Genomic DNA, 23,799 nt, shown 5'->3' with positions numbered 1-23,799 from the left:
CTAGACAATTCGTGATCGACTCGCCAAGGCTCACTGAAGCTGGATTCCATTGAAGTCAGTTTTCAATGTTTTTCTTCTAAAAGAGGGGGTTGTGATAAGTGTTTTAATTTGGAAAGCACAAGAAAGAAGACCATCCTTCAAAATGTCCCCATTGTATCTTCTGCAAACAAATTAGCTCTTTGACAGATTTCTCCAGGGGCATTGCAGATCTGGTAATTTTCAAATTCAAAGGGCCGAAAGGAGAAACGATGAAAAACTGTGTCACAAATCTCCATGAAATTACCTTACTGTAGTAAGAAGAGACTAAATGAGATGCAAAAAAAAAAAAAAAAAAAAAGTATGAGCAAACTTCATTAAAACTTTTCTTCTTATTTAATGTAATGGAAGGCAAAAATAGCTGTTTTAGAAGAACAGCAGTAATACAGCTTCTTACAGCAGTGGAATGATGAAAGAACTCCTTCCCCACCTTTAAACAGTTCTACTTACACAGCAAAGTAAAAATCTATTAGAAAACATTTTTCCTAGCATGTAAAAGACACAAAACGTAGTAGTAGTAATAATAATAATGGCCTGTATTTGACAACAGATCAATGCTGTTATCTTTGTCGTGGGTCTTAGTTCCCATAACTGGATAAATATGGCTATGAATGTTAATATCCCTTCTTCAAAATCACATTATCTTCATTTTTAAACAGTCACAGTCGCCAAATGCTTGCCCTCTATAAAATCACTCGCGTCTAAATTTCAGCATCTGAATTCTACAATTGCCCAGCGCAACTGCTAAATATTTTGTTAAGCAATACCAATCCCTAACACTTACTTGGTTAAAAAGAAAATAAAATACATCTCTGTTAATTTAAAGTTGATTCTCAATGCGGTTTTCAAATCTGTCAAAACACACACAAGGAGGTCTAGTGGCGGCCGGGAACTATGGGAAATTCAACTTGAAAGTTAAATCTGAACCACAAGGTCAAAGAAACAAAGTTATAACCAGTTCTCAAGCTCTAACACACCCACACACCAGTGACAGAAACTTTGGAATATCCCTGCTCGGAGGGCCCAGGCTCCGAGGAGCCTGAAGAAGGGGACCTCGGCAGAACGCCGGATTATCTCTCTCCTAACAAACTAACGCCTGACCGCAAAGCAACGCTACGTCAACACGTAGATGCACATAACCTCCCTTTCAGTCCCAGAATCCCCTAAACGCGCCTATTCCAGAGGGATAAATGGGTTCATTCATAATCTATTTTTAAACACCAGGCATGTTTTAAAAGAATTTCTTTCAATTCTTCAACGCCTTTATTAAGAATAACACCGAGGGTGAGCCCCTTTGCTCCCTGCTGGCCCAGAGTTGGCGACTCACTCCCCTCTCCCCCCATGCGGTATGGCACCCGGGCGCACGGCAGCCACCGATGGCGGCCGCCCCCCTCCCCACCCGCGGCGGGGGGCTGCGGCTCAGGTGCGCCCGAGGCCGGGGGATGCGGGCTACGGTGGGACGGCGGGGGGGGACGCCGGGGCGGGCGCCCCGCTGAAGGAACCGCAAACCCGGCGGGCTGGCCGCGCCCCGCCGCGCCTCCCACCTGCATCCTGGGGAGGGGCGGGGAGGGGCGGGGGGGCTGCGGAGCGCGGCGGGAGCCCCGGGCGCCGCCGCCAGCCGGCTGCGGGGCCGCAGTCAGGAGCTTTCCTGGCGCAGACCCGCGGCGGGTGGGTGCGGCCCTGCGCCCCCCCCGCGGCCGCACACAAAAGCGGCGGCGGCCCCGCGGCCGCCCGGGCTCCCCGCCCCGCCGTCGCCGGCGGGAGTTTTATGACTGCGGCGCTGGCCGTGGCGCAGTCCCGGCCCCGCAGCCGCCACTGCCCGCGCCCCGGCTCGGCGCCCGGCCTGGGGGTGTCCGCATGGGCGCGGCAGGTGCCCGCCGCCGCGGCGGGAAAGTTTCCCCGGGCCGGGGGCGCGGCGGGAGCCGCCGCCCGCGTCCCCCCTCCCCGGCTCCCCGCCGCCCCTGCCTTACCTTGGCGGGCTCCGCCGGCGGCTGGGGCGCCGCCGCTTCTCCTGCCGGCAGCGGCTCCGGGGGGGTGCGGGGGGGCCCGGCGACGGCCCCGTCCCCGTCCTGCGGGGCGGGCGGCTCGGCGGAGCTGCCGGCGCCCATGGCGCTGCCCCGCGGCCGTGCGGAGCCGCGGGCGGGGGCTGGCGGAGGGCGGCGGGCGGCGGCGGCGCTGCCGGGAATGAAGCAGCCCGGCTCTCCGCAAACTCCTTTAGGGAGCGAGAGGAGGGGAGGAAAAAAAGGGAGAGGAAAAAAAAAAAAAAAAAAAAAGGCGAGCGAGAGCCAGCGAGGAAAATCACCTCCCCCGCTGGTCCCCCCGCCCGTCTGCCTCTTGCTCCATCACATGAGCAGAGCCCCGGACACGCCTTGCAGCATCAAATCGGGCTGATAAGGAGCGGCCAAGGGGGGCAGCGCCCTGCCCGCCGCCGCCCCGCCGCCCGGGGGCCGCTCCCCGCTCCCCTCCGGGCACGGCCGGGGGGGGCACCGCCTGGCCCCCCGCGGCGGCACCGCGGCGCTGACTCAGCGTTTCAGCCCCCTCCCCGCCGGCCCGGGGCCAGAGCCGGGTCGAGCCACCGCCCACCAGCTGCCCCGGGGTGCCCCTGCGCCCCCCGCCCGGCCGCGCCGCCCTGAACCCCCGCAGGGCTTCTGCCGGCTCTTGGCTCCAGGGCTGGGCTCCGGGGCCCCAAGCCTTCGTGCCTCAGCCGTGCTGGGCCTGTCTGCGAGAAGGACGCCCAGATTTCGGCCGATGCAGAAAAGTAGGGTCCTATGCCTTAGGCAACTTTGGAGAAAAAAAAAAAAACACCTTGATTTTTAAAATTTTTTTTGGTCACGCAAGACAGGTTCCCTTCTATTAGATCATACCGGATTACATGGCATGAGCAAGCAAAGTGAAGAATATGGTAGTTTCCCTCCTAGCCCCAAACACCCAAAGCTTCTTTTCCCATGCCACAAAAGCAGGACCAACGTGTATGTACGCATGCTGTTATCCAGTACTTTCTAAAAGTACCAGCAGAGAAATAGCATGTATATTAAAAAAAAAACCCGACCACAATATGCCAAACGGGTAGCAAACAAACCTTTCACTGTTCTTCACCATAACTACAAAATCTTATTGTTATAAATACATAAATCTATCCATCCTCTATGGAGTGCATGGCTAAAATCAGATATGAGCTGAAGAGTTCATAGTATATACTATAGAACTGTATACATTTTCCTTTGGAACACTTAAACCAGTCCTCACCCACCAAAAGACTGGTTCATTCAGAAAAAAAAAGCATTCCTTTAAAAATCCATTCAATAAATTGCCTGATCTCTGCATATGGGTCAGTTTTTTCCCTAAAAAAATCAAGACACATGAAGTCAATGACTGAAAAAGCCCCTGCAGCCATTCCCCTTAGCTGATACGAGGATCTGCCAGAGTCGTTGGCATTCAGCAGAACAAAACTGCTGTGGTGGATCACAAATGGAATCAACATCTCCCCCTTTCTGCTTAGTCTTGCTCATTTTCAAATCAGCCTTTTTTTCTAATATATGTGTGTGTGTCACAGCAGGAGCATGTTGTCCTTAAGCCACTTACTTGCCCAACAGTTTTCTTAATATTTCATTATTTGTTGCTCATCTTCGAGAAGTCAGTATTGGGCCATTTCTTTTACAGAAGAGCAGCAAAAGTGAGAAGGGAGTAAAAATCAGTTTTGTGGTCGCCTGGTTCAGAGAGGTGGAAACAAAACCCACTGAAAGGGGTGGTTAACTCTAGGCTTTGCCAGACTAGGGCTGCTGGGAAGCTGCACACTGAAGGGCAGAGCACTCCAGTCCTTGCTGCAGGAGCAGCACCTAATATGCTCTGGTGTCCATGCAGCCTTTGAGGCCAGAGACACAGAGTGCTTGAGGTGCCCAGCTGCTCCAGAGAAGAGCCCCAGGTCTAAGCTTCCAGCTGTGTTTAACTGAGTCTCTATAGAAGCACTTCATAGCCACCTACTGCTCCTGGCTCACCCATCAGCCAGCACCCACAAGAGGGGAGTGAGGAGCCCTTCCTCAGCCTTTCCTGACTGCCATCCTTCGATGCCCAAGTCTCTGGTGGAGGAAGAGCTGGCACCACCTCCATTTCCCGGCAAATCTGCCTTTCTCCCTCCCTTTAGCTGCTCTTTTCCAGGTGCTGCTGAGCAATGAGGCTGGCCTGGTGGCTGCAGGACTATCTTGGGTTCCCCTTCAGCCATGGATCCTGGTCACAGACACGGAGGTCTCCTGGGTTTTGGAGAGTGGAGGGCCAGCTGCGGAGCTTGGTGGCACATGGAGCAGCCAGGAACAGCGCATGTGGTGGAAGGGGAGATTTGCCAGAGAGTTTCTCAAGAGGGGAAACGTGACACTATTCTGTGCCATATCATTTCTCTTTTCACTGCTCATTGACCACAAAATGCTTTCTTTGCGAGCAGCCAGAACACAGCCTCCTCCCTGTCATCCAAACTTGCTCTTCAGTCCTTTTGCTCATGCCTGGCACCACCTGCTAGGTGCCCAGTGGTCTCAGAGCACAGCTGCTGCGAATGCTGTGGCTTGGTGAGATCCCTCTCAACGCCCATCCACCGGTCATTTTCTAAATGCAGATTTCCTTCTTTCTGCTGGAACTCTTTGGCTACATCTGTACAGTGAAATAAAATGTGCTGGAGACTGCTTTCGTGTTTTAAGGTCGAGCAGTGCAGCATGGCTTGTGTGTACATGCCTAACTTCTCCCCGCCCCGAAGCACCAATTCTCTGCAAACCTGCGGTGCAGACAGCCATGGGCCAGTGTCCTAGCCCTGTTTAATCCCTGGTGTGGGCACAGCTTCAACTTTCTTTCCTTTTGCATTTATTTATTTCTTTGCTTATTTGTTTTCTTTCCTGGAGTAAATACAGTGTGTAAGAGAGAGAGCCAACATCTCCACTCCTGCCCAGAGGCCAGCTGGTTCCCTTTTAGCCTTTCATGATGCTCTGTACCCCGTCTGTACAGAAGGAGTCGTGATGAACGACAGGTCTGACTCTGGCATGTGTCAGCCTGCATTTCTCTATCTTCTGCCTGTGTGCTAGAGCAGTTATTGTCCAGACCTTTGCCCTGAATGCTACAACTGCCTCTTGCTATACCGAAGTGTTTTTCAGGCACAAAGTCTGTTTCTCTTGACAGCCTTTCCAGTGAAGTGGAGTCATGTATGCTGCAGATGATCCTCTTCCTAAGTCACTGGGTGTAGGTGCTGAGTCAAGAATATTCAAGCTATTGACAGAAGCACACACGCACACTTTTTAGGATGAAACCAAGGAAGCCAAAACATCTTTGAGGAAACTCCTACTAAGGGGTCCAAGCACAGACCTTCTGAATGGCAGGACATTACAGCTGGCATATGACTGCTTTTAACTTCCCTGAAATCTGGATAACTTTCATAAATGAGATTTAAAATGCAGAATCTGTGGACAGGGTTTAATTTACTTTTAAAAACTGCTACTTTTCCAAACGCATTTATAGTCGGTAATGATGCATTTGTGAATAAGAACCATGTGTCGCAGCCTGTGTTGGTGAACTACTGCTGTCTTCTACCCCATTCATGATTTTCCCCATTCACTCCTTGCAGCCTTGACACTGTTGGTCCCTGCAAGTGACCACGAGAGCTTTGCTGCTGCTGCCCACTCTGGCTGCACCTGAGGAGCAGCAGCGGAGTCAGCAGTGAGGTGGGGGTGGGGGAACTGGTCCCCAGTATCTGTGGTGGGGAACAGAGAAACCTGCCCAGCCAGTGTGCCAGGGGCTCCCCGCATCTGATCCAGGCTGGCTGTTTCCAGGTTTGTGTGAAATGGTGACTGGGGGACTGGCAGCTGCCTGGAGCCCTGTTTACATGATAACTCCTGCTGCTTTTATCAGTGGTGGAGCAGCACTGGGATATTTTTGGCATAAAAGCTAAGTGGAAACGTATCATATAAGTGTTCTCAACATGGGAAGCTCTTGAGAACATACCTTAGATCTGGATACAGAATATAGTGCTCTGACTTCACCTCAGCTGTATTTACCAGCTATCTTCAGCCTTTTTCCCTCCTCTTTCGTCCAGTTGTGATAGGAAATCCCAGGATTCTGTTAGAAGTAAATGCATATGCCTGAGAAGCCAATACGTATCAGATTACAAAATACTGATGAGTGTAAAAGGAAGAAAATGACAAAAATAAGTAAAAATAGTCTGCTTGCAAGCAACGTTGGTAAGGCCGTAGGAAGAAACAATAAGAAATGAATACATTTTGCAAATTTAGCTGGCAGAAGACCCTTTCTTTACTTCCCAGGAGCTAACGTACCCCAGAAAAATCACACTGATAAACAAAACTGATAAGCCTCTAAATCTAATATAGTCACATCACAGAGGTGATCTGGATCAGAATAGGTCTGTTTATGGATAAAGACACACATCTGTGCAACTTCAAAAATAATGTTAGTAGCAGAAATAGACTTTCATTCTTGAATTTGACAATAATTTCAGCAAATGCCATACATAGCAAGTGATGAGCTGCACAGTACTGCAGGGCCCAGAGACCAGCTGGACATCCCAGAGCTGTTTCAGGAGCAGCAGACCCAGCCCGTAGTATAGTTGTCTCCTCACCAGTTCCTCGCTTACACTGCTCTTCCCAGGAGGTGTTGGACAAATATGTTAAGCTTCAGTAGTCTAACTGTCATCACCTGCCCATGGATAGTTCTTCACAGGGGTGCATGGGACAGGGCCAGGCACTGCAGAGGTCCACCCTGTTGGGAGTGTGGCTGAAGAGATGCACAGCATGGCCTGGCCATTGCCCAAACGATGCTGTCTCAGCCCTGTAAGAGCTCTGGTTGCTGGACAGCCTCTGATCTGTCCATATCAAAATACTGGTGTTTACAGGAGGCAATGTTTTGGTGTTCAGGCTTAGGAGAGATAGTAGCTGAAAATTTTTTCTTTAGTGGGAAAAAGAGAAATATTGGCTTTGTAAAGAAAAAAAAAGATGTATGCTATGTGACTTTTCAGAGAAGGAAGAAGCTCAAAGGACTCTCCCCTATAACACCGAGCAGTCTGCTTTCCTGCTTAGGAGGGGAAAGTTACACCCAGGCTGTAGTTTCATGTTATTAGTTTGGTAGGGATGCAGTGTAATAGGAGAATAAATAACATGGTGTGCAGGTGCAAGGACAGTAGGTCGCAGGTGTGGACACCAGCTTACAGGCAAGCTTAATGACAGTGGCAAAGATGGAAGAATGTGACCTCTGCTGCAGTGTTTTATCTGCTGCACGGATAAATGCATCTCAACCCAAAAGCCTTTCAGGCAGTGCTCTGAGGAAATTCCTCCTCAAGGAAGGAATGCCCAGAGGAGAGAGATAAAGAGGCACAGAGTGTCCCTGTAATGCCATTGCCTCATTATCCCAGCAGCAGGTGAGTGAGGCTCTTTTGTCTTCAGGAGGAAATCCCTGTGGCTTGGGACTGAGAAAAACTAACTGTTTAGAAGTGCCTTGGCACTACTGATGTAATCAAGAATGGCAGAGTTCAGAGGCAGCAGGTGCTAAAACACCACTCTGAAAATTAAATTTGAATTTAGCGTGGACTTAGAGAATGATTTAGGTTGGAAGGTACTTCCAGAGGTCATCTAGTCCAAACTCTTGCTTGAAACAGGGCGAGCTTCAGCCTTAGGTGAGGCGGCTCAGGACTTTGTTCAAGTGAGTTCTTGTTCCTTCCTGCCCATTGCCAATGCCTGCCCCATACCTGCACATCAATAGGTGAACAAAACACCCCTTTCTTGCCGGCAGTGATACGCTTCCAGTGTCCACTGCGGAGGGACCCCCATCCTCCATAAAGTGGGGTGTTGCCCCGAGATGCTCACCCTTTGCCAGTCACCCCAGCAGTCTTTGCCAAGCCTGTGTATCCCCATGTCCCCTCCCAAAGGCTCGGTGCCACAAGCAGGCTGTACCTCCCCAGGGGGAGATCACCACCACTGCCTCAACAGGCATCCATCTGCCTAGTACCTGGAGAGCTGGCCCCCCTCTCAGGAGCCCTGTCCCACTAAATGGGAAGCAGGATGTGAATCTGCTCCATGCACTCCTCCTACCCCGCAGACTACCTGCTCCCCTGGCAGTTTCTTGACATGTTTTGTGGCTCCTGGCCAAGCCAGGAGACATTTGCAGTGTGGAAGCTGAGTAGGCCGTGTAATCCTTCCTCCTGTGATGCACTCCCTGAGCAGGGTCAATCAATGTGGGAAACCTCTATAGCTGCAGGTATAGGAAACAGCACAATGTTTTCTGGATCACAACACTAGCAGACAGAGCAGGAAAACAAATTTAAAAGGAAATATAGAGACCACCAGGACCATGTTGTAGTACTGTCACATTCTTCCTCTGGCCTGAGCAAGCACCATCCTGCTCTGCTAGTGCCCACTCAGAATGATGCTACAGGGATACTTTCCTGAGCCCATTACCCTGACCTGTCTCTTTGCAGCATTCCTCTGGCTCTCTGTCAAGCACAATTTACTTGTCTTTGGCTTCCTGATCTAACACCACCGTGTTTATAATCTGTCTTTCAGTATTGATGATGGTCAGAACTACTCACCTCCTTCATTTGCTTTTGAGATTTTCAAACAGGAGCCTAAGTGCTTTGCCTTATGCTGCTCCTGATGCCTGGAGGCAATGTCCTTCAAAACTTTCATTAAATCATGCCTTTGACATGTCATCTACAGAAAATGGGACAGCGGTTAGGTAGCAGTGTGGCTGACCTATGATTACTGATTACTCAGCAATGTTATTCCCTTATTTCCCTGTATCCCTCCATCACCCTGTCCGTATCTATTGCAGACACATCAGGTTTTACCTCTAAGAGTCACCCCTTTTCCCCACCCCCCTGCCTGCACCGTTTCCATCAGCCTCGGGCGGGCAAGGGGGCCCCAGGCACAGAGGGGGCTTGTGTCACCCGTCAGCAGCCGGGTTTTGCTGGTGAGCCCCCACGCCCAGGGATGCAGAGCCATCGGGTGGTCCCCGGGTGGGCGATGCCTCCTCCCTTTCCTGGACTTGTGCACACGGCTGCTGAATTGGGGGAAGCCGTGAGATCTGCTGTTTCCGCTGCTTTGTAATGAGATTGTAAATTCTCCGATGCAAGGAAAACGCTTTTGTTCTGCCCGATATAACGCCGAATATGGGGGGTGGGGGGGTGTCGTTCTATGAAACAATGTGCCTGTTTCTGCAGTAATACAAACAGTAAATAGGCCTTAGCCATTCATCATTTACAATTTTTGTCATGAGCAATCAATAGAAATTTCAAGCCGGTTGCTTGAAGTACAAAGCAGCACCCAAACTTTTAACCAGAAGCTTTTAACCTCCTGTCAGCATGATCAAAAATAAGCTCACTTCCAGAAAAAATAACCAGAAGAAAGATAGCCAGAAAGATAACCATCATCCTTCAGACTTCTAAATAATTCCTGAACTGGGACTCAAGCTCAAAGCATTTTTAGCCCCTTTGTTGTCAAGGCACATAAAAGAGATTACTGATGCGGGAGGGAAGCAAGAAGGAGAGCGAGCATAGATCATTTCTATAGTCCAGTTTTTGTCTTAGTCATTGTAGAAGAGGACACTAACACACCTGACAGGCGGCAGCTTTCAGCAGCAGTGAGAACTACCTACAACCTTTGTGTGGGTCTGTGTATCAGTCTCGCAAAACAAAAATTAGAGCGCCTCTGAGGTGGAGGTGGAAGTCTTTCCATAAAGCATCACATACAGATGTAAAATTTAGATCAACTTTTGCAATTTTTGCAGTTTTAACACACGAAAAGATAAAATGCTTTTCTTGAAAGGCCTCTACCTTTAAGAATTTATAACAATAGTAGCATGTAGTCGGTCCAGCCACAAAATGCTCTCTGCGCCTCCATTGTAACAGCAGGGACAATGACACAGCTGGTGTCATTTCTATGGCCAGCTAGGCTGCCACTGCACTTGAAGTTATCCTTGATAAGATTTTAAGTGAAAGAAGGAGAGAAAGACAGAAGGAAAGAAGGCAAGGAAGCCTCCCCCACTTCAAATTCTTCAGGCTGACCTATCAGCTGCTATGTTACTACATTTGGACTTGAATTTCTCACCAAGGTCAGAGCAGATTAGAAGCCGCTTTTATATCTGACAGAAATACTACTCCCTGGTGAACAGGGGGGGTGTAGCTCCAGCATCTTTAAGTGGAAAGAAAAGTTAGGTCTTCTCCAACCAGCAGTGTGGAGTGGATGGGGGCCTCCCAGTATTAACTGATTGGTACCAGCAGGTCATCTCTCCATAATCCCACATCCTCCCTCTCTCTGTTTGGATCTGAGTGGCAGACTCAAAAAAGCACGACTGAAAATAACAGAAAAACACAGCGAGATTTGCAAGATCGTATGATCATCTCATGATCACCAGCATTTATTTCTTTTTATGCTATTTCTGGGAAATACATCTTATTTTTTTCTAAATCACTCTTAAAACACAACAGCAGAATTATGTGCAGCCAGGCGAGGGCTTGATTTCAGAAGTGACCTCAGGACTCACATTTCCTCTTGCCCGAAGCTCAATCCACATTTGCAGGGAACTTGCTCAGTGGGAGACATGTTTTTCTTAAATGTTCAACAGCTGCATGGAAGCTAGGCAGCAGGAAAAACAGAGGGGCAGGCAAAGGATAAAAATAATAATACTGTATTCCCCCCTTGTCTTTTAAAACTCTGGTTCCATCAAATAAAAAGTAAGAAAGGAAAGTCTGAAAATCCTGATGTGATGAGACCAAGGCACATAGGATGAGTCGCATGCCAGAGGTCATGAAGGAGCCTGAACAAAGCACAGCATCCATAGTCCAGCCATGTTTACAAAAATGTCTAGCTCCACCAGAATTAGTAATTTGATGCCAGAATGCAGAACAGCTAGATTTTTTTTTCCAGGACAGATCTAAATAACAGTGCTGAGGAAACACAATGTGAAAGCAAAAGAGAGACAATTTTATGCAAGTCTTTATATTTTAGAGCAGACTGGCAAAGTAAGAGGATTTGCTGAGGAATATGTTTGAGGAAGATGTACAGTACCAGAAAAGGAAGGAGACTGTACTAGTCAGCAGGTGACCACAAAGCACCAAAGGTCAACATTAACCAGAGTTTTCCATTCGGCCACTTATTTCCCATATGTCATTTTACATGTCACAGACTGATCTTGCATTCTTTTTTTCTCTGCTGTAGTGACAGCCTACAGTGAGAGCAGTTACTCAGGACAATTCAGAAGAAATGTTTTCCTGGTTTACCTTCCCTGTGTGGGATGCCTGGCTCAGCTGGAAATCAATTTTTGTGCATTTCACAAACAGGGAAGGAAGGGGAAATTAAGAAGCAGAACCTAAAGAGAAATCAAGGAGGAAAGAGGGGCAAAGAAATCAGGAGTGGCAGAAATCAGCAGAAATCAGCAGAGACATAGGGATGATGGCTAAGCACTCCAAAGACAGAGAATGCGAGGGCAGGTAAGAAGGAGGCAACAAAAATCAGTGGGAGCCCAGAGGCAGCAATGAAGATAAAGGAATGAAGGAAAACTAAGCAGATTAAAAAAAAAATAAAATAGCGTTTGGTTTGAAAAATGAATGCAAAATAGTCAAAAAAATTCAACCTGTGCTGATGCTGGTGTCGCTGCATCAATGAGTACTTTCTGGTGGAAATCGGGAGCTGTTGCCTCGCCTGTGTGCCTGTAGCCCTTTATACGGTCGGTGGGCTGACTCCTCACCCGCCACGTGCCCATGTGTGGTGGTGGGGAGGGGATGGAGATAATGCCAACAGAGATTAGTCCCTCTTTATCTGGCCTGATTCTGGCTACAAGACTAGACAAGCTGAAGATACTAATTTTGTTAAAGGTGATAGGTCTTCCAAAAATGCAATTAGCAACTTGAAGATGTCCTTCCAGGGACCAACAAGATGAACCAGAGTGCACAGGGTTTGTCCTCGAAGGAGTCAAGGTCTCTCAAAACATATAGACTCAAAAGCAGGTGCCTGGCTGGCTGGCTGTGGAGAGGAGCACGGGCCACGTCTCTCTGGCCCCACAGGGGAGTGGGTGCTGGCAAAAGCCTGGTCTGGTAGGCAGAGGGGGGCTTTGGCGTTTGAATGGTTTGTAAGTAACTTCCATCTGATGCTGCAGAGGAGGGTGACTTGGGGACCAGGGATGTCTTGGAGCAATACCTCTTCTGCAGAGAAGTGCTGCGTGCTCCAGGCATGCATGGCAGCAGCACTCTGAGGAAATCAAGACTTCATACCAGCATGGGTGCTGCCCTGTAACGTGTTTCTCATTGAATTAGAAGATTTAAATCACTGCCGCATTTGTCAGTACAGATTTGAGACTTATCCTGTGATGGTAACAGAAAAAATTCTTTCCAGCACAATAGGAACCCTCTGGCAAAGGTTAAAACCATCCCTTCTGTACAAATCTCCTCCTGATTTTCAGACCTGTCCTCAGATTTACGTGGCACAATGCCACAGCTCAGTAAATCCCTTTGGCCACCATATCTGACAACCTGCAACCCCCTACATTAAGAGTATGAGCAGTTAACACAGACACTATGTTATAACAAAACTCAAGTGGACTTTACCAAACTTTACTCTCAAAATTAGTTAATACTGACCTAAATTTGCTCCCAGAAAATCCGGTTGCAGGACAGGAGCGTTCCCAGAGGACTCCCAGCTTATGTTAAAGACATGGCCTGTGCCTGGCAGGGGTTTCTCAGCTCCAGCTCTTCATGGAGAGTGCACCTCCCTGGTGGGGCAGCAGGTCTCCCCGTTCCCGTTCATCGGGCAGGCAGGGCTGCCCACACTGCCTGGCTCCGAGGCACTGGCCATTCCAGGGGTCCAGGAAGGTCCCCTCTCCATTGGCATAGGTCCAAGTTGTTCTTCTAGCCAGAGTCTGGGAACTTAATGCCTCCTTTATTCCTCAGCAGTCTCTTCTCAGTGCTAAAGTTATCCAACCTATATTAAAATCATTTGTTTAGGTTTTGAGAAAGGCTGCTTTTTAAAAGCATGTTATTCTTCCCAAGTCCAAAGTGCTAGGCACACCAGAAAGTCAGAGATGATAACTTATGCTTTGCATGGGTTTTTTCTTTCTGTACACCTTGCAAACAACAAGCTGGAACCCTGCACTGGGCTGCATGGGCTAAGCCCTGTGAATGATGTGCCTCGGTGAGCCTCTGCACAGTTGCATGCTGCCTGTAGAGCTATAGACAGGGATCAACCGGTGTGATGAAAATTATAGGTTAAGGCCAACCCCCCTGTCAGCATGTGACTCAGAGGTCAGAAGTGATGGGAGCAGAGGATCTGTCCTGCTGGATCAGGCTAAAGTCCATTTAGCTCAGCAGTGTGACATTGATACTGTTCCAGACTGGATTATTACAGGGGAAAGGATCTCTTGATGAATAATCCTTAGGTAATAGTGACAGGACAAGAGGAAACAGCCTCAAGTTATGCCAAGGGAGGTTTAGCTTGGATATTAGGAAAAATTTCTTCACTGAAAGGGTGGTCAAGCACTGGAACAGGCTGCCCAGGGAGGTGGTGAAATCACCATCCCTGGAGGTGTTTAAAAAACATGTAGTTGTGGTGCTTAGAGGCATGCTTTAGTGATGGACTTGGCAGTTCTGGGCTGATGGGTGGATTTGCTGATCTTAAAGGTCTTTTCCAACCTAACGGATTCTATGATTCTATGACCGTATTTCATAGGTTATGTTTTTGCTAAGCTCTGTTATGTAGCGGCTGACAGAATTCTTGAGGGATAAAATGTTGCTTTATTTTTTTATCTCCCTTACTGAATATTTTAAATCTGATTTCCAGAAACAATAAATATATTTGGAAACTACCCCAGATTGTGTTTTTGTGGTGTCAGGAAACAAAGCTGGCAACTGAAAAAGCGATAAAATCTTCTAGGGTTTTACCCATGCTCCATCTAATGCTATGGTTTTGTCATCTTAATCTCTGTTTCAGTGAGCACTAAAACCGATTAAACTACTTTGCACGTTACTTTAATTCCAAATCCATTGGCCATTTACCCAAAAAGCATGCAATAATGTCACTGCCTGCCATACCCCAAAAGTAATATGTGAGATGTAGGCGTAAGCTAGCTTGATCCGTCATTTTTTTTCTGTCGAGACATCCACGCTGCAGTATCAAACAGATAGTCAGATGACTCCTCAGTCCCAAGGGGCTTATCACATGATTATCTGATCCCTTTCAAACAAATGGGGTGTGTATCAGTCCAAAAGGCAATGTAAGGCTGCCCAGAGCCATATTTCTGCAGATCCCCCTAAAAGCATAGGCAAGAGGTCTCTTCCCCTCGGAGGCTCAGAAATGCTGCAGGAGTTAATTGCCTTTACGTAGCTGCTGTGGGCTTCCCATCCATCAGCTCTAAGAATATTTTTTCCAGAAACGGATTGTAATGCAGAGACAGAAATTCCCTAAGTAAGAATGGTACTGGCAAAAGGGTTCCCCTCACTCATGCTCCCATTCTCCAGCACAGAACTAAATACAGCATCAGTAGCATTTTCAATATTAAAGTATTCTCACATGAATGTGTTGTCCTCTTGCATTGTTCTTGTAGGGCTTGGAGCATAATATTTTAGCTGTGGGAATTTTTATGGTGGGAAGCAGTGCCTGTAGCTTTTACGAGAACTGATTTTTTGTGGTATAAGAGAAGTTTAGTTATCTGGTAACTTTGTAGATGTAGGATAATACTGCATGAAAGAGTAAGTGCAAACCACTGACTGAGACATGCATATGATGGTTAGTTATACGTACAGTTAATGAAGATGTGATCTATGGCCCCAGTTGAACCATGGCCCTGCTTAAACCACCGAATCATAAGAGTGGGAAAAATCATATAAAATTATCAATTTTGCCTCTCTGGCCCAAGGGAGGATCAACCGTAACTGAGCTATTCTTGACTGCTGCTCATCCATCGAAGATCTCCAGTGATGGAAACATTTCAGCTTCCTAAAATAGTCCCTCCCAGCCCTGTGGTGGAGCCTGGTGCCTGCTCAGCACCCTGTCTGCTTCTGTGGGAGGGCCGGGGCCTGCCCTGGAGCCTGCAGAGAGCTTTAGAGACAGGGAGAAGAAAGATTTGCTGCTCTTGGGTTGTGCTTTGTGTGCTTCAGATACACTTCTCTGAAGCACCACTCTTGTGCAAAACAAACATCTTCTCTCCCCCTTCCCCTGATCTCTTCTCCCTGTCCCCCACATTATGTCTTGCTGCTCCCCCTCAGCTGGTGGTACTGTGATGTGAAATGCATCCCTGAGACCACCTGCATTAGATAAAAAAATGCAATTCCCCAGGCCAGTGGCAAATAGTACAGATGGAGTGATGGACAGGAGCATGCGAGATGAATGATGTCCAGGAGGAACAAGGTCGGGTTCGTTTCACTGGGTTTGCTGCCAGGAAAAATGGTCGTGGAAGGGGACTCTAACTCACTGTTCTCACTAGTTAACTTGTAGCAACTGGTCTTAACTGGGATATTCCAGAGATATTGTTACATTTAATCCCAGTCTTCCAAAAAGCACTCTACACTTTTTTGCTTCACCGGGTCCTTTCTCAAGCACATGTATGAAGACCAGCCTGAGCCTCAGCCTCAATAAAACCATTGCAGATGCTTTTTACACAAGATGCTGGTCCACGTCATGAAGAACCCATTATTAAACATACCTTAAATTAACTTTGATCAGAGCAACTCAAAATAATTGAGATATTTTTGAGTACTTGAACTTGCTATTTTTATATGCTAACTTTGCATAACCTTAAAAAAGCTGAACTGGCTTAAACAGTTTTAGGAAAGAAAGAATACTGCCCTCGAGCTCTGCCTGTGGTGCTTGTTGGTGATGTTTTTTTACGCAGCAGAGGTTTGATCCTCGGTATCGGTGTTTACAGTGGAAGAGTCGACAGATCCATGAATACGGAGACTGATGAGTACAGCTACGTTCAACATGTTTCTTTGTATATCACACACGGTTTTCTTATCCATACTGAGGGAATACTGTGTTGCTAACAAGGTACACAAGGTCACAGCAAATTGTGAAGTAAAAATTATTTTCTCTTTGCTGGTTTTACTTTCAATGCCATCATGTTCCAGGTCCAAACATTGTTCTACAATGTCTCCCTTCCCAGTTTTCCAGGTATCCTGTATCAGAGACATTTGTCTATCCTTGGTCAGGAACAAATGGATTTAGGAGGAGATTTTTGAAAGAATAAAGTTTCCTTGAATTCTTTTTCTTTTTTAATGCCATGAAATTTTCTGTTTGAAAGCAAATATTCCAAGAACCTAACTATAGGCATGTCACTGCTTTTCTGACTAACAACTGCAGTATAGATAAAGAAGTTGCTCAGGTGAGAGAAGCTAATGGATGGGTTAACGTAAATGTTTAATTTTATGTCCCTTCATTCTTCAGCCGCTGGGTTATACAAGATGGAAAACAGGGTGGATTCAGCAAATGTTTACTTGGTTTATTCCAGGTTTCCAGCATGTCTACACTCAACAGGAGAATCCACAGCTCTGCACTTGAGCACATGAAGCAGATTAATAATTTAGTTATTGGTTATTGAAACTCGATGCAAGATGCAAGTAAAATGGAGAAAGACTGAATGGCTGAGTACCTTGTTTTCACAGGGCATCCTTAGTTACAGCGTAATGTCCCAGTGTAACATCCCGTGGTATCTATCCAGGGAGGAAATACTTCAGAGCATTCCATTAGATAAAAATATGCAGCCAAGAAGAATTCCAGCAAATGATAATGCTCTGCTACAAATATGTAATGTGAGTAAAAGGCGTTGTTCAGTAGGGTCTCTGCAAAAGCAGTCTTAATCCTCATAAATTGTTGGCTCTTGATATTTATTCTCCCTGGTCATTATAAACATCATCAATATTTCTTTTTCTAAAGTATTTCCAACGATGTGGGATAGGCTCTCTGGAGACAATAGAGATGTGAGATAATGTAGAGTTACTACAGATGCAGTAAATCTTCGATGCAAGGATTTTAGTGTTTGGAAGAGCTCTGATTTTATAATGCCACCCGTTTTTCAAAGCAAAAATGTTTCATAAGATCTGATGCGATTTTTATAGAAGCCAAAGTGAAAAATTGAACTCTGAATGCACAGAATAAATATTTCTCTGCATAATTCTTCTTGAGTGACTTAGTTTCTGGGGGCTTTCTTACTAATCTTACTATCTTGCGTAATCAAACATGATAAGGAAGTGCCACATAAAATTTAGTGTCAGTATGAGCTTTTGAAAAACAATACGCAGATGCATTTTTTTTTTATTTTATTTTATTATGTTTGTTTAGGTTTTAACAAGCTTTGTTATGCTTGCAAATGCTCACACTGAAATACTGTGTTGGGGCCAGGGAGCCAGAATTGGGAGTGACTGCAAAGACTTCAGCTACAAATAAAAATTAACCCGATGTCTGTTTACATAATCTAGGCAAAATACAAGAAGTAAACACATAGTATTATGAAATAGCCATTAAACTGTCAGATTAAATGACTTTTAATGGTCCAATAATATAAAGTGTTTTTTAAAATGGACTTTTTAATTTGGCACCTTCTTTACTCAGGAATGTTCTGCTGCAATCCAGAAATACAGAAAAACGTTACACGTGTCAATAGCTTAACCAAACAGGAAAGTTGCTTGAAGGTGCCTGAAATATGAATTTCATGAGATAAATCTGGCATTCCAGGCCAAGCATGACCATCTTGTGAAGCTGGAAACGTTAGGATTTACATCTTGGTCAGAGAGAGTTAACTTTTGTACAAACTTCAGTATAATCACCTTTAGTTCACTAAAAAAACCCAATATTTAGTTTTCTTCAGAAGAGATGAACAGAGTTTGTCTGAAACAGTATTAGAGACCTAGGAGACAAGAAGAAAAAGAATATTTTTTTTAATGCCTGCATCTTGCAGGGGAATAGAAATCGGTATGCTGAAAGAAAGCATAAATTGTCTTGTCTGTATCAGGGTATGTACAATTCAGGCCACCAGCACTTAATGACACTTTCTAACAGCAGGATTTCACCACTTTTAAAATACATTCTGAAAGCAAAAAGTTCAGGATGACCTTTCCAAATTAAATGCTAGAAGAATTTTTTCCTCTGAGAAGATCCTATGGGCTTCGCACCTTTTTCAGGATGTTTGAACCTTCTTGAAAAGCTTGCCTGGTTCTGGAGGAGGGTGGGAAAGAGGACATCAGGTGGCAAAGCTGATGAGAAAACATTCCATGGAGGGGCAGGTATGAGGAGGACAAGGGGACGTGAGTCTTTCTACAGCTAGTTTCAGGCAACACTTTGAGATGTATGAGGAGAATTATCATAAGTTTTTGTAGATATCTTTCAGTCTTTCCAGATCATAAATATCTGTCTGCAGGTCAGTTTAATTTTATTAGGTTGTCCAGATAATTTTATACTTCTATGCTATTATACTGTTATTCCACATACTTTTGTGTGCTGTCTACTACCTGTTGTGTTACAGCCTTGATAGTCTTAAGAATTTAAGCGAACTGTGGGTTGTAGGGAGAAAGCACTTTTTCATTAGACTAGCAAATGTTACTGGAGAAAAAATAAGCACATTTTTCATCATACAAGCTCCTCTTCTGAGCTACATGATTTTTTAAATTAAAATACCATTTGCAATGAAATGTTTTTCTTCAGCTCTAGTAACTGTTATTCTTTGTAATACAGCCTATCACACAGCCCATGTTAGCTAGTTAAAATATTTACTTCTCTTTCTCACCTGTATACGATTATAATATTCTTATGCCTACCTGACATTTTGCACTGTCAGTTTGACCTGAAACCACTTATATATGCTTGTTCAAATTCCTTGTAACCAGTCATTTGAACCAGACTTACTTGATTTGGCCAGACTCAGGTAGTCATTGCTTTAACCTGAACTGAAATAAATCTTTCTCATCTGATTTCATGTAAGCTTCATAACAATATAACTGCTTTGGTTAGTTAGACTTGGAGTTTGATTTCAAAATCAAAATACCTGTTTTAACACAAGCTTTCCTTAACCTGTTTTAACACAAGACATAAGCATACCCATCATGGTGTGCTTGTGATGGTGGCTGTACCGATCAAACACTCCTCTACCCTGCAAACTCTGTCCCTGGCAGAGGCACTGACCTACTCTGACAGTGCCAGGACAGCACCCAGATCTGTACTTGCCTTAGCAAGAAGGGAAGGCTGAGGGACGTGATACTGCTCCCCACCCTCTTCCCATATGTCATGTCCCTATAAGCTGACGAAGGTAGTCTCATCCCCAGCATTCACGTTCAGTTGTGTCTGGCCCTGCAAAAGCTACACCTGCCCTCCAGGCTTTGAGGGCGACGGCTGCGGCAGCCAGGGGTGTGAGGAGCTGTGAACCCACATCTGTGTCCCTGTGTCAGCAGAAGTGTCTCACATAGACAAGCTGTGCTGTCAGATCGTCATATTTACTGGGGTAGTTCCTTCACCTTGGGGAGAGGGTGCTTATTTTACTCACAATGTACTGTATGGTTTTAAAAAAATTCAAAAATGGTGGTGATCTGCCAAGGATTTAAAATATTCCTGTGCTGGCAAAGCACTCCTATTGGAAACATGTCAATATGTAGGGAAGCCCTATGCATGTGTTCACACAACTTAGCATTGATCTACTTATATTTATTTAGTGTATGATTTTAGTTTGCTCATAGCTGCGTCACGGCAGAGACACAGGACCCATAGTCATCCCCCTCTTAAGAGCACACATGGGCTGTGCGAACTCTTAGCCAGGAGGAGTCTGATCTCTCAAGGCTGGATGCTGTTCGTTCCCAAGGTGAGACATATTCACGTCCGCTAGCCTACGCTGCTATGCGTTGCTGCTCCTGTTATTTGCAGGCTGCTTTTGAAACCATCGCAGCATTACCTGCAGTGACGCCCAGGACAAAAGGTGACAAAGCTCAGAGGAGCAGTGTCCCTCCCAGCAGTGGCAACTGCTTTCCTAGGAGCTGCCTACTACATTCAAGGAATGAGGCCTCACTGTTTAGCAAGCAAATAAGCAAGGTTAATTCTCTACCACAGGCAAAACATGACATTCCCGTGTGACATCCCTTTCCCTCCTCCCTTCTCACTGCAGCCAAGTGGTGGAAAAGGACAGTTCATTTGGTACAGTGTCTGAGAGGAGGGGGGGAGGCAGGCACTCCTCTCTTCTCCCACAGGAGCTTTCCCAGGAGCCTGCCCCACTCCTGGCAGCATCGCAGAGACCCACAGGACACCCAGGCACTGTAGCCCAGAGCATGTGCCTTTGATGTCTCTGCCTTGACCTCAGAGCAACCCTGCCACCGTGCCAGACAATACTCAACACTGGAAATAAGAAAAAGAAGGAAAAGCTTTGTAAAATATTTCTTCAGCTGAATTTTTGTTCATCCAGAGAAGGGGCCATATGGTGTGTTTGCCTCTTGGCCTCTTCAGTCTCCCCTTGCCAGCGAAGCAGGTTCCTGGATTGCAGGACAGCAAGAAGAGACAGTAACAGGAGTGCACCGCGGAGTCAGCAGCCTTGCTAGCTGAGGACATGGGAATCCCCCTGATTTGGGAATGGAAGTCTGACCTAATTGCATGACTCTGTTTTTACAATTGAAAAGCAGTAACAGTTGATTTAAATATAAATCTGCAGTTCAATTACAAAGAAAGAATTTCAAAATCTAAATTCGGAAGGTTATACAAAATAGGAAACTTTCCTAATGGAGTCACCGTGATCACAGCTGTACAAGAATATGGCCCTGGGGAATGCCATCATTTTCATTATTCATGTAGTCTGGCCTATTTTCTCCCTTGTTCTGGCAAGGCTGCCTTTGTATGTGCCTGTGAGTATAAATGCACATGTGTGCATGTGCATGTGTGAGAAAGAGAGGATTAGCTAAGTTACATTTTTCAGATAAAGTAACTGAAAAATATCATTCTCCAGAACATGATTAACTCCATATGCATTTTGCTGATGCTACCACAGACAGCAGCATCCCCAAGCAGAGTTATGGCTACATGACCACCCCCATACACCACTGAGGCATGAATTTCTGGCAGCTCTGTGCCATCCATGCACAGATGCCCTAGCTGCCATGGGACTGGTGGGAGAATGGTGCTCATGGAACAGGAGGGCCACATCCATGGGTCTTGTGGCCTTCAGGGACTTCTAGCATCAAAGCCCTGAATCCATACCCAGGCGGGAGTACCCTCTGGGGCTGGCTGGCCTTGTCTGGGTGGACACAAGGTCCTCTGGCAGGGGTCCCATGCTACCCAGATAAGTGTGAGGGAGAGTCTTCCTTTGGGGCTGGGGGTCACATCCAGGCCCCTGGCAGGACAACAGTGCTATCACAGCAGGGATCAGCTGCTCAGCTTTGCCATACATGAATGAGTAAGCCCGTAAGCAGGTAAGTTATTGCATCCTGAGGGAACAGTGCTAATAAACCTATTTAGCATCTTGTTCACGTCTTTGAAAGGTTTCACAAACATTAGCTATGCTGAAACATTTCTACATGCTATGCTGTGGGAGCCAAGGTGATGTTCTTATCCAAAACCTTCATTTTTTCTCATTTTATAGTCATCATGGGGACTAAATAAGTACAGATAAATCAGTGGCAAACACCCCTCTCCCACCTGGCCCCAGCTGCGGCTGGGGCTCTGCTTGGTGCCAGCAGCCTAGATCACTCATCCCTCCTGACAGTTCCATTTCTTTCTCTTGACTAAACCACCTGCACATACACAAAGCGGTGGCACTTAATGGTTCTCCACACAACTTGCTCGGCTTTGACATGATACTGCTTTTTAATGCATGTAGTGAAGACGTCTAACACTTCTACATAAAAGCATTACACTTCCATACCGTTTCAAAGTGTCACATATTTTTATATTTAAAAAAAAATCCACAAAGCTATGGTTCTGAAGGAAAGCAGTATGAATTCAAGCCGTAATCGCTGTTGTCAGAGGTAGCTTTTGATCCCCAGGGGCAGTGGGCATGCAGCTGCGTGCTGGTGGTATGTCAGCAGCTGCAGGCTCCGGGGTGCACCCATCCCTAGGCAGACCCAGGGGGTCACCCTGGGCTAGCGATGCTGGCAGTCCCATTTCTAAGGCATGTGTGTGTGTGACAGACTGGTAAATCAATCTGATGTGAGGAGTCACCTTTCTGTTTCTGATTCACGCCTGAACCCTTTGCAGAAAGTAATCATTGGACTAGCTGCAAAGATAGGGGGCACTTAGCATGCTGGCGAAATACAAAGCTAGAAAGATAAGAGGTAGAGATAATGCTTACTCATCGTTCAGGCCATCTGGATTTGATTTATGGTACACATTCCTCAGCATCTGTAGTAGACACCAGAGGATTTCCTTGTTTTCCTCGGTTTTCATTCCCTCACCCTGTATCACAGCCACCCACCACCGCGGATGCAGCATGCTGTGTAAAAGTTTTCTTTAAACTCTTAGTCAAGGTTTGCTACAAGTGCTCATCCACTTCCAAAAGCTGGTGGAGGAGTCACCTAAGAGTAATCTTGGGGGCTGATCCTGGTGGATCATCCTGCCTTCCTGCCCAGAGCTGCAGTGCTCTTTCTGCTTTATTCACACACACATGTGTGTGCAAGTGCACACATGCAGATATAGGGGGAATAAAAAGATAAAAAAGCAGCGAGACATCATCCAGCCCATGTCCAGCCATGAGCTGAGGACCATGGGTTCATCCCAGTTCCCTCCAGACAGTGGGAGGCCAGCTGAGGCTTGCTGCCTCCCAGCACCCCTCTGCCTGTGTCTGCCAAACTGCCCTGCTGTAGCAAAGACCTAATGTCATGGCTTCACCAGGTGGCTAATCTAGTTTTAGGACACCAGGTGCTGGGCCAAAACCCTGGCAGTTTCGTGGTGCAGATCACTGAAGCCCCTTGGTGCCACCAGCTCAGCTTTCTCCAAAAGCCTTCTCCAAGGGGTGGTGGGCAGGCTTTGTGGCGGATAGCACATCACCTCCAGAAGCTGATGGAGAGCCAAACCCAGCATAAACACAGTCCGCTCAGACAAATGTGACAGAAATACAATACAAAAAAAGTCTGCACTTCCAGGTGACCCGATGGTGCAGGGTGGGTAATGAGAGAACAACTGTGGATCCATGTTCTGCCTGGCTTCGCAAGCCCTGGGCATGGATGTCTCCAGTTAGCGACCACGTCAAAGTCCTGTGGCAGGGGAGAGGTGGTGATTTCTTCCTTCACTCAGCTATTGGCAAAGGAGGATTGTGTCCACAGCTTCTCTGGCAACATTTACCCTGGGTCTGCAATATGCATATTAAAGAGATGATAGCCATTATTCTGAGTCCTTCACCCCTTGCAAATACTCTGAAGCAGTGGCTGACATGCCCCCTCCCTCTTACAGTCTGGGGTACTATCAAGCTACATCGCTCTTATTGGCCAGATCCACAGCTTGCGTTGTTTACGACAAGTTGAGATTTGAAACTGGCCTGTTAAATGAAGTACAAAGCCAAGCTGAGAAAATACTAAATAGATTCCTGTCTTGTAGTTGGCTGCATTTCTATGGAAATATGGATCATTACCCAAACCAAAACCTTTTCAATAACGAGATTAAAAAGCATGTTTATTTTGACTTTTGGCATTTAAAAGCAAGCATGAATTAATGTTAAAATATCTACAAAAAAGAATATGAAAGAATGTATCTGTATCTCTGGCTAAAGATGACTGGAGGGAAGGCATCGCAAAAGCAACTTTCCCACTCCTGCAGTCCTAAGGCCACTGTTACTGTGAAC

General features: G+C 46.4%; 1 protein-coding gene across 1 annotated transcript in view; it reads right to left on the bottom strand.

Moving 5' to 3' along the window:
• AKAP12 (A-kinase anchoring protein 12) overlaps positions 1-19,051 on the bottom strand; it is a 48,012-nt gene extending 28,961 nt beyond the window's left edge. The window contains exon 1 of the mRNA XM_080389683.1: positions 2,007-19,051. Within this exon, the coding sequence (XP_080245809.1) occupies positions 2,007-2,144 (138 nt within the window). The 5' untranslated portion in view covers positions 2,145-19,051. The remainder of the gene's footprint in view (positions 1-2,006) is intronic.
• Positions 19,052-23,799: the final 4,748 nt, after the last annotated feature.

Source organism: Falco punctatus (genome assembly GCF_963210335.1).
Source record: "Falco punctatus genome assembly, chromosome: 5".
NCBI classification, from domain to species: domain Eukaryota; kingdom Metazoa; phylum Chordata; class Aves; order Falconiformes; family Falconidae; genus Falco; species Falco punctatus.
Note: the sequence above shows the minus strand (reverse complement) of the source record. Positions and strands in the feature narration are given on the sequence as shown.